We start from the raw sequence: 12,434 nt of genomic DNA, 5'->3' as shown, positions 1-12,434 counted from the left end.
ACAAGCGATGAGTTTACACAACACAAGCTAGAACATGATGAAGTATCCACTCAAATTAGAGTAAAGGCAAAAGACTCATCCAGTGAATATGTTCTGAATCAAACCCATAAGCGAACGGATTATGATGGTGTGGGCCAAGAAAATTCAACACAACATGAAATAGGGTTAACAAATATAGAAACTCAACATGCATCGATAATTCAAGAATCTACTACTCAGCATGAATCATCCTTGAAAGACACAACCACCCAACAGGAAACTGATGCAAAAGACATTCCAACACAGGTAGTCATAAATACTCAACTCTTTGCCAGCCAAGCTAAAATTGAGACTAAGCAGCAAGCTTCCTCCCCCATTCTTGGTCGTGTCACAAGTCAGGCACTTCAGACTCCCGAAGCCAAGCAAGCCTTGAAAAGCGATGAGGTGACTCAGTACGAACTAAAACAAGGGGATACAACTTCTCAGTCTGAGGAGAAGAAGATGGAGAAGTCAAGTCAGTATGCCAATACATCTTCTCATGTCCCAACACAGCAAAGTGTTATAAATGAAGATGGCACGACGCAGTACGATCTCAAGTTGGGAGAAAAACCTACTCAATATGAAAATATTCTTAGGGACCTTCCAATCCAGACCTCAACTGCAGGGGCGGATCAAATATCATCCCCAATACTACCGAGAATCGCTGTGCAGACGTCCCAGACGCCTACACTAGCAACTACGCTGTCATCATCGCAGCATCATATAGAAACACGAGACAACTCAGCACAACACGTCTCCAAGATGACAGAAGGTAATACCCAAGTTCCGACCGTTCCGCAGAGAGACAGCGTTGCTCAAACCCAATCAGAGAAACCCCTCAAGATGACTGATAATGGTACCCAATATGAACCAAGACAATCTGACATATCCTGTCAGTCTGAGAGAATGATCGCCAGGGAAGGCATGTCTCAGCATATTCCCCACCAAAAGGAAGGGTCAACGCAGTATGAATCTATAAGACGAAACCTGGATTCCCAAACTGTCCCGAAAACATCAAATGCCTATACACTTGCAGCTACAGTACAACCGGTATTGTTGACCCAAATTACACAAACTCCTTCCGAGCCTGCGAAAAAAATGACTGGATTTTCCACACAGACAGATAAATCCAAGGCAGCAGCAAGGTACAATGTGGCATCATTTACGGAAAGAAAGTTACAAGATGACGTCACACAAATCTGTCATGACAGTGTGAGCGAAACTGACAGTTCAACACAATCTCATCAGACTCTTCATGAAAATGCGACACAATCTGAATTCGTGAATATGCAACAAGCATCATCTCCGATTCTCCCACGTTTAACTACCAAAACAACTCAGGTCTCCGAAGTACCCACAAGTGATGTTACATCTGGTGTCCAAAATGATGTGCAAAATGCGGGCACTGTATATGATACCAAACACCAAGATGGTGCAACACAACATGTCCTTATCAAAGAAGACAATGTTACTCAGTATGAAATGTCTATGAAAGATGCTAATTCCCAGTTGGTGGTTGTATCTGATAACAAGTCATCATCACCTACACTGAGACGAGCTGCCATGTCTAGTCAAACACAAGGTGAGAAGGTTACTGTCATAACAGAATCATCACAATATTTCCATGATCTGGAAACGTCGAATACTCAGGTTGACGTTCAAGGAAAAGAAGGCACCAGTCAATATGACCTTAAACAAGAACAGAGTATAACACAATACACAGAAGATCTACGTGATGTACATTCCCAATCGACAGTTGAAGTGGGGGATATAACAACTTCAACCTCAGATACCAGCATTGCCCATCAAAGTATGCAGACTTCGAAACGGTCCATGATCGAAAGCATGTCTCAATATGAATCAGAATTGCAAACTTCAGTTTCCCAATCTGAGGTGGAAGGTCAAGAAATGTCGTGCCAGTATGAGCAAATACATGATGACACTTCATCACAATACAGCCCTGATTCCACGGATATTACGACACAGCATGAAGAAAATCAAGAAGATGCCATATCCCAAAGTGTCATTGACACTGACGATAAGGCATCATCACCAAAACTTCAGCGACATGCAAATCAGCAGTTGCATATATTCCCTACTGGTAGTGATAGCGAAACCCAATCTCAGGTGAGATCAGAAGGAATCATTACACAGTATGAGAAGGATGAACAAGACAGAGGAAGTCAGCAAGAAGCTCGCCAAATGGAAAATGCTTCCCAGTGTGTTTCAATCATCCAATCTGACACGACAATGCAAACTGTCCAAGAGGAACTCGTGGTCAAAGGTCAAAAGGGAATACAGCACGAACCTGAGACTCTTGATAATTCTTCACAACATATTTCTATTCAGAAAGATGCCTCTTTGCAAGAGAATATTCAATCAGAAAACACAACAACTTCAACTTCACTGCAACAGGTAACTGGTGTCAGCACCCAAAAGGAGAGCTTCTTCTTAGAATCGACAACTCAGTGTTTGATAAGTCAGGAGGATCATGCTTCACTCACCACAATGAGAACGACAACGGATCAAGTACTTCAGACCGTTGAAGAAGAAAAACAACTGAAATCAAGTACTTCAGCGCAGTATGAATGCTCAAATGAAGACGATTTTACTCAATATGAGGCAAGTGTAGTCGAAAAGACAACCCATCTTGCACAAGAACTTAAAGACACTATGACTCAGTATATGATGATGTATGGTGACAGTCAATCTCAGACAGCAATCTCAAGCTATGATCAGGAAGTATCACCAGTACTTTCATTGACAGGTCAAAGTGCAGCCCAAACGATGGAAGAAAATAAGATTCCGACATCTGAAGTCATGACACAGCACGAAGTAAAGTTGTTGCATCTTATGATTCAAACTCTAGAAGATAAACTCTCAACCATTGATAGTAACACCCAGTATGAACGACGATCAAATGAGAAGATTATACAACATGAACTTAATAATTTGGATTCTTCGACACAATTAAGTGTCAAACAGCTTGATTCGGATGCACAAACAAAGTTGAGCTTAGAACACGAAGCAACGTCTCCAATTTTGTCACGGCACCAGAGTCAACTGTCCCAAACGCCTGTGTTTGAAACTTCGGCAACAGATGTTGTGTCTCAAACTGAAGTAAAACAACAAGACACAACTACACATATGGACGCTTCTCAAGGAGAAGGATGGACCCAGTATGAAATGAAACACACAGATTCTGTGAGCCAGACGTTCAACAAGAACCTCGAACAGGGCATTTCTCCAATCTTCTCACCTGCAAGGAGCAATGCATCTCAAACACCACAGGAAAAATCAATAATTAAGATGAACATAACAACTCAATTTGAAATGGAAATGGGTGAGTCGCACACCCAAACAAAACAAAAGGTAGCTCAACAGACTTCTCAAATCTTCTATGAGAAATCTGATAAAGATTCACAGACATCCAAGACTGACCCTAAGATCGACAGGATGGATCAAGCAGGAGGAAAGTTTACAGACATTCAGATGCAAGCTGCAGTAAATACTTCACCAAAGGCGTCGTCACCGGTTCTACATCGAGCCATTAGTAAGGACGCACAAACTCCAGTTAAGGATGTGATTCCTAAGTCTTCTCAGATAATTAGGTCTTCCCGTGATTCAGCTAATCATGCTACTTCAGGTCCAAAGACTGTTGAACGAGGAACGGAGGTACTTCAAGTTCAGCTAAGAACCGGTTCAACACAGGCCAATCAACGAAAACCTGAAACAACAGACAGTTCAGTTCAGCCTAAAAGAGCTGAAGTGACACACCAGATGTTGGAAGTCACACCAGTTATTATGAGTCACTCAACACCATCTCCTTTAACACAATACTCAACAAAACCAACCCAAGCTGACATCAAAGTTATTTCCAAAAGCACGACAGCACTGACGTCTCTCTCGTTGAAAACTTCAGCAACAGCTACAGCAAAAACTGCCATGAAGAGTGCAATTTCTCAAACTGAGGTTGCTAAAGTGTCAAAGGAAATAGTCACCCAAAAAATGAAATTGGTAGAGCGATCTTCCCTCACGATACCTGACACCAAATCACCTGTATTTGAAGCATCTACACAACATAAAGTCGATGTCCAAATGGTCGATGGTGCCTCAGGAACAAGCCCAGCTACTCATGAGGGAAGTACTTTTACGTTTCCAATTTCTGCGTCGGAAAAGGCCTGTCAGACAGACATTCAGATAGAGGAAGATGAGGTAATTGAAATTCTTTCTCATTCAGAAGAGCTTGCACCCATCACGATTCGAGGAGCCAATCATGTGGACATGTCAACTGAAACCGAACTTTACAATAGTGAAAGAGCATCATCTCCGTTTTCGGACGATCTTGACGACGTACCAACACAGACAAGTACAGAAATGCATTCGATTGCAGTACAGTTTGACGAGCCAGACTTTGGTCCTATGTATGTGAATACAGTTAGTTATGTGCAAGATGGCAGAGAAAGGCACACAGAAACACTGATCGAACAGACTGCAGCAACTCCTGCACTATTGGAACCTCTTCGTCTTGATTCCCAGCAGCAAACCATTCCCAACACTGATGATGGATTCACAGAAACGGTACAAACGGGCGTGGACTTTGGTGAGCAGTCTCAACCCCTGAGCATCGACCAGGCCACATTAACACATTCAGGACAAATGGTGTCAAGTGAGGTACAGGTCAGAATGGAACACCCCTCAACATTAACAAGAGACTCGGGATCACAGCATGCATCAAGAGCTGTGGATAGTTTTGTGCAGGCTGATGCAATGATGGTTGATGAGGGAATTTCTACCCTAACGGTTCTTAAATCGACATCAACCGCTCAGTGTAGCCCTCCTGGATCCTCACATACTTCACCAAAACTACAGCGAAAGGTCATGGTTAATGCAGAAACCAGTACGTTTGTTCAGTACCGTCAGACTACTGACACGCAGACATCTAAACCAGTTCGATCAACTTTATCAACTCAATTCCGCCCCAACATGAAAAGTCAGGAATCGCTAGCCAATATTCTACCAGAGAATGCCGACGTAGGCACTGTAATCAGACCACTGTCATCAGACGCAGATTCTTTGGCAAAAGTGGAACAAAGTTCAAACTCAGCACAATGTGTTACAACTAATGCAGATACAGAGAGTCAGTATGAACAACAAGACGCTGCTGATATGTCGGTCCAAGTTATGCCAACTTGTGCAGATCTAGGGAATTCACCCATCTTCAAACGGAGAGAGGTCCTTGTTTCTTCAACACAGACAGACCCGTTATTTGCAGATTTTAGCGATGAATTCGAAGATGGAGAATTCTTGGATACACAATCTGATCGTGTCTCTTTAGAGGAATTCACCTGGGACACATTTGTTGACAATTTGCAAGAGACTTTGGACGGACCAGTTGTTTCCTCATATGAAGCTCCTATCCAACAGATTAATGTCATTCAGGAATTTGCTGAAATTCCTAGAACATGGGGAGTCGATGCTTCTGCACAAATTCATCCAACCCTACTTGAGAGAGGAACTGGAACCACAGGCTCATGGAGACATGACCGAGGAAGTCAAATTCACCAGGTCCTTGCCAACCATTCAACTCAGAGCGATCTTACGACAAGGGTGTTTATTCATTCATCTACCCAGCATGTTGAAGATATAAAGATGACAACTGACATGGCAAGCTCTCCCGTGTTTAAACGGAAAACGGAGAATGTTGTTTCACAAGTTGCTCCTGATATCTCCGAAGGTAGCACATCTGTCTTTGCAGTACCGATTGCTGATAGTAAATTCCAGACTGAACAGGAATTATTTGATCAGTCATCTCAATATGTCAACATATATACTGATCGTCCATCCTCACCTCTTGACGTTTCTTCTCATAATGCCTCTCAATATCAAGGCATTCAAACTTGTGATACTGCCTCTTCACCAATAGTGGTCAGGAAAGTGAGTGCAAATGATTTCCAAACACAAGTGACAGTACCAACCTCTGAAACCATCTCCCAATCCCATTCAGCTCTCTTATCAGATAAAGTCAGCTCACCCGTATCTTTCAGAAAGTCAACCCTAGACCATAGCACCACAGTGGACAGAACCGCAGTAGACGTTGGGTCTCAGTATTCGCAAGGTATTAGAACGGAAAAGGTTAGCTCCCCTGTATTCACAAGGAAAGCTGCAGTAGATGAAAGTACAACCATGAAACTGACAGAATCGAAGGACGGTTCCGCTCAGGTATCTCCTGTAACCACATATGGAACATCACAGCCTATGCCAAAGATATTTGCGGACACTCATACTTCTCCAATATTGCAAAGGAAAATTTCCGTTGTAGAAGAAGGTACAATTCCGTTACCACCACAGCATGTAAAAGACTTTACTACACAGGCCGCACCAGTGCGTGAAAATATTCCGACTCAGTCTTCTCTCAAGGGAACAGATGTAATCGCACAGGTGACGCCTGAAACTTTGGATGGGGGAACGGCTATGACAGAAGTGTCGGTATCTGACGGATCTGTTCAGATTGAACATGACGTCCGGGACCATTCATCTCAACATTTAATAGCCTCGGAGGATGTATCGATCACGACAATACCATCTATGGGCTCAAATGTAGAATCCCAAGTTGAAAGAGATTTCGTAGATGAAAGCACGTTCATGATTCAATTAGAAGCAAAAGATTATATGTCGCAAATTGCTCCTACTGTTACTGATGAATCATCTCAACACGTAAAGTCTCCCAATACTAACAAGCTCAGTTCACCGATTCTTACAAGGAAGGAAGTGTCTGATGAATGCACATCAATGAAACAGGTAGAAGACAAAGACATTTCTATTCAGATGGCTCCAAGTTCAAGCGATAGAATAAGCTCTCCTATTCTACAACGCAAGGATGTCATCGATGAATGGACAACGATCGCTTCAGCCGAGTCAAAAGATGTCGTAATGGAAGCATTCCCAGTAACGTCAGATTCTGTTTCGCAATCTCCAAAGAGTTCTTTCACGGATCAAATGAGTTCCCCTGTGTTAATTAGGAAACAGGTAATGGATGAGAGTACATTGGTCTCATCGCAGCCACTAGATGCCAAGGACTTCACAACACAAGCAACCCCAACCATCATTGAAAAGATTAATTCACCTGTGCTTGTCCGAAGACAGCTAATTGATGGAAGCACTATGGTAGATCTTCTCGAATCAAAAGATTTTAACACCGATTCCATTCCTATAACAACTCACACATCTTCTCAATCTGACCACGTTGCGATGTTTGACATGCCCAGTTCACCGCTAATGCTAAAGAAAACTGATGAGGGTACAATGATGGTAGAACTCAAACCACACGATTTCACAACTCAAGTCACACCCACTACATCAGATCGTGTTTCTCAATCAGGCACAAGGTCTACATTCGATAAACCAAGTTCTCCGACAGTCATCAGAAAGCAAATTGCAGATGAAAGTACAGTGATTTTACCACGTCCTACAGATGCTAAGGACTTCACAACACAAGCAACCCCAACCATCATCGAAAAGATTAATTCACCTGTGCTTGTCCGAAGACAAGTTAATGATGGAAGTACTATGGTGGCCCTTCTCGAATCAAAAGACTTTAATGCTGAGTCCATTCCTATAACTACTCACACATCTTCTCAATCTGACCAGGCTGCGATGTCTGACATGCCTAGTTCACCGCTACTGCTGAGGAAAACTGACGAGAGTACAATGATGGTAGAACTTAAACCTCAGGATTTTACGACCCAAGTTACCCCTACTGTATCAGATGGTGTTTCTCAATCAGGAATAAGAACTTCATTCGATAAACCAAGTTCTCCTACAGTAATCAGAAAGCAGATTGCAGACGAGAGTACAATGGTATCACCACCTCCTACAGATGCCAAGGACTTTTCAACACAGGCTACACCAACTTCATCAGGAAAACTTAGTTCTCCAGTTACCCAACGAAAGACCGTGGTCGATGAAGTAACGATCACGATGGCGTCTAATGCTAAAGACTCTGATACACAAGTAATGCCAACCACCACGGAAAAGCTTACTTCCCCTGTGCTGATCAGGAAGAATGTGACAGAAGAGGGTACGACAATGCCATCTTCAGATTCAAAAGACTTCATCACGCAGGCAACACCTATTACAACAGATGGAGCTTCACAGTCCCTCAAGGAGAGTACGTCTGACAGACTAACGTCTCCGGTTCTGATTCGTAAGGTCATGGCCGACGAGAGCACACTCATTCTTCCTATACCTACAGACTCAAAAGATTTCAACACACAGGTTACACCTACATCCATCGAGATGGAATCCCAATCAACAGAGAAGGCTGTGTCAGAAAAATTGAATTCACCTGTCTTAGTGAGGAAAGTAGCTATCAACGAAAGCACTACGATAGAACCGCCTGCTGATGCAAAGGATTTCAGTACTCAGATTTCAGCTACAACAGCTGAATATGGATCACAATACAGTAATGTAGCATTCTCTGACAAACAAAATTCTCCAGTTATGGAAAGAAGGGTAACGGTTGATGAAGGAACTACAAATATAGTTCTTCATGCGAGAGACTTTACAACTCAAGCTGCCCCAGCAGGAGTTCATGAATCTTCGCAAGCCAAATGGAAGTCGAGTGATGAAACAACGGTTACTATGTCCTCAGAACGTAAAGATTTCACCACACAATCTAAACCTTCGACTTTGGATACTTCGACACTTCCAGAAAAACTTCCTTCTCATGATGCATCAAGTTCTCCAATAATCGTTAGAAAGGTTCAAGACTCGGAATCGCAAATTCAGTTATCAACAATTGATGAAAGTACAGAAAACCTCAAAACTGAACTCGATAGGGCAATGCAGGTTCATCCTGAAAATAGAAATCAGTCATCACAATATTTGAACATGAAATTGCCTATTGACATGAGTGTCCAACAGACAACAGAAATGCATGACTCAACGTCATCTCCGAGAAAGATTGATTTCACTGACAGAGGTGCTGAAGTACATCCAGTCACCATTGGTTTTTCAAATCAGCATGCTGGAAAGCAAGAAAGGTATGAGAAATGTAACCAAGCAGAGGGCGAAGTTCTGGAGCAGGAAGTTCATGTAGATGATATCGTGCATCCAACAATTGTACAACGCGTGGATGCAGCTCCTATGATTGTACAACCGACCATTAGCTATGCTGAACGAATGAGGCTACGAGAAGAGATTCGAAAAGAGGCTAAGGATGAATTGAGACGGGAAATCAAGGAGGAACTGATAGAAGAAATTCGTGAAGAGATAATAAATGAAGTGCGAGATGATATCAGAACCGAATTCATTATTTCCATGCACGAACCTCAACAGGGACCACTCATGATTACTAAATCAACGATTCCAGTTGAAACTAGACAATTCAATGAGACTGTCGAAGCCAAACCTTACATGTTGCATGAAAAGCAACAGGTCGATGTCAAACAGAGGAATTTTGGAAACCAGCACAAAGCTCCTGAGAACGAGGATGTATCGTCCGTCGAAAAGAGTCTTGTATCTGAGAAACAACCTCCAAGCGAGGAGCTTGTGAGGACAATTAGACATGAATTGCGGGAAGAAGTAATCGATGAATTGACAGAAGAGCTGACTACTAGTATAAGAGACCAACTCAGCCTCGAATTAAAAGAGGAGTTTAAGGAAGAGATGAGGGAGACAGTCATGGAAGAGATGAGGGAGGAGATATTTGACGACTATCGAGAGGAATTACTGGTTGAGTTTGCCCCTCGAATTAAACATGATATTGAGGAAGAAGTGCGGGAAGATTTGGAGGTGACAATCAGAAGAGAACTTGAACCTCGAATCCGTGAAGAAATAAAAGAGGAATACATCCAGGAACGGGTCAAGGAACTGTTGGTAGAAAATCTGAGTTTACAAGAACCGAAAGAGCCAGACATCAAGACCAAGCCGCCTTCTTTTGATCGAGGTACCTTACCGCCTTTCAGTAAGGCTACTGACAATTCAACGGAAATGCTCATTGATACCAAAGATGCTGCTGTGCAGATGGAGGAAATGAGGCCAGTGAAGATTGATGAGGTCTGCCAGACTCATATCCGAAACAGTAGCAGAGGTACATCAACCACCAGATCGGATACAAAAGAAACAAAGACTCAAGTTCATCCAACAACAGCGGACCGTGGAACCACACCGGCTAAACAGAACAACATACATTCGGCTTCTCAGACAGACATAACACATGTAAAGCATCAAGGCGGACAGAGCATTCTATCACCAGAACTTGTACACCAATCACTCCAGGTGATAATGCGACCTCTGCAAACCCATCAGACTGTGCAGGCAAAGTATGATGTCACTTCAAAGCAAACATCAATGACTGCAAGGCAATACAACCCCGCAAGCTCACAAACTCATTTGCCTAGAGAGTCACGCGTTACTCAATCTACAGTCCCTCAAAAGGTGTTTGCAGTGCAGCCACTGGAACAAAGACCCAACATAAACACTGGCATGCAATTTTCGCCCGCCACAAGCGATCGGGATACTATGTATACACCTAAGAAGTTCTCAAGCACTCCATCACAGTCTTTTACTAAGCCTACCAGAAACATTTCAATAGAACCCGACCGAAGTATGGGCAACATTGACAGATCTGTACAACCACAGAAACGATTGGATGGTATTGATCACATCGTACAGATAGAGCCAGTAACCAGAGAAGGAGCAGGCTCTCCACTTTCCTTGCCAGACGATAAAATTTCTTCACATGACCGGTCCCTTTCACCAGTGATTTTCTACAGTCAACAGGCAGAATATGAATCTACACCACCTGGCTTGGAATCTCTGTCACCTCGACCGGTCGAGAAAATGGTTACACCTCTCACATCGCAACTGAAACAGCCCAAGAAGTTGACGATAGAGCTGCCGTCAACAGAGAAAACACCACTACGATTGACCTCAGTCACACCACCAGATGCACAGAGACCATTACAATCTGGATTCAGGCTTCATGACCAGACCCAAGACTCATCAACTCGCCTGTTTGATACTGAAGTGAGCAGGCGGGTCCAAAATATCAACAACCTTGAGCCATCCCGTGAAGTAACATATGAGCAGCCCGTTGCTCAGTACAGGCCTCGCAGAACCTTCCACACTCATACGGATATACAAGAATCTCATTCAAATATCAGCCAGGTTATCGTGGGTAACATGCCACCGAATTGTCGAATGGTTATCGTTCAGCAAACAACTGCAGGGACAACATACACAACCGCGTTAATGACCGAATCGTTATCGCGTACATCAATGACAACAAGCAGCAGTGTTCTCACTCAAATGAGTTATCAACCAATCACCTTCCTGAAACCTGATGACACAGATTCACTTGACCTCTCAGAGACCGATTCCCTCGAAGATAAAAGTGAACCATCACCAATTGATGAATTGGAAAAAATAAGACGAGATCTCAGGTTGTCTAAAGTGATGACATCAGGAGATCAAAATACTCTTGTCAGCTACCTTGTAGAAAACAAAACCCCGAGACAACGTTCTCTTGCAATAGGCCCCCCTACATCACGACCTAAGTCATCGAGGGAGCTTCTCTACGGTAAACAAGAGTTCCCGAAATGGGAGCAAGGCCCAAGTGGTAGACAACACGATGAAAAGGGCTCACCTATTCCTCCATCATTGGGAATTTCTGGAGAAAGTCCGACGCAACTAACATCTACTTCTTCAGGAATGAAGCCAACTCATATCATGTATCGAAGGCCGCGGCCTTCATCTGAATCAACTCCAATGGTGACTCGCCTGGAAGAACTTCTTCGTAAATCAACGCCAACCAACTATGAGGATTATGGTTGGCTGATGGATAAAGAACCAGACAGACCTAAGAAAGACGAATACGACCTGCCATCGGTAGATAAAATAAGGACTCGGTTTGCCAAACCTAAAGATGGACCTCCGGGACGTCCAGCAGATGACTCACCAAGTGACGTTGAATCTGAAGTCAATACTACGGATTCGGAAACAGATTCGGAATCATGGCAGGCAGTTATGGACTTCAAGAGTCCCTATCTTCATGAAGATCCCAAATATTGGCCATACACAAGCCCCCACAAGGCACCAGGTGTACCGAGCTCTGAATCTGAAACTTATGACTCAGACGATGACACACAGACTGTGTGTGGAGAATTGGACCTGACAACAATGAGGGTCGACGAATCGTCATCTTCTGACGAAGATGCTGACCCACAGGCTGCAGAGGCACCGAGACGTAGAAAACAATCTTCTAAGCTGAAGACGAGCCTTATCAGGAAAGAACTTGCCCTGTCTGGTGTGGTTCCACGCAGGACTCCCACAACTTTAACAAGCTACCAATCTATGCCCGAAGGTGAATATCCAATGGCTGGACGACGAACCAAATCCATGTCTGATCTGAG

At 43.4% G+C, this 12,434-nt stretch overlaps 1 protein-coding gene across 1 annotated transcript in view; it reads left to right on the top strand.

Moving 5' to 3' along the window:
- Positions 1-12,434, top strand: part of LOC135156904 (uncharacterized) — a 44,260-nt gene that overhangs the window by 28,520 nt on the left and 3,306 nt on the right. The window contains exon 3 of the mRNA XM_064110733.1: positions 1-12,434. This exon is cut by the window's left edge and continues 23,985 nt beyond it. Coding sequence (XP_063966803.1) covers positions 1-12,434 — 12,434 coding nt within the window.

The sequence above is a fragment of the Lytechinus pictus genome, chromosome 15, assembly GCF_037042905.1.
Source record: "Lytechinus pictus isolate F3 Inbred chromosome 15, Lp3.0, whole genome shotgun sequence".
Taxonomy (NCBI): Eukaryota; Metazoa; Echinodermata; class Echinoidea; order Temnopleuroida; family Toxopneustidae; genus Lytechinus; species Lytechinus pictus.
This window is presented reverse-complemented; position numbering and strand designations above follow the sequence as displayed.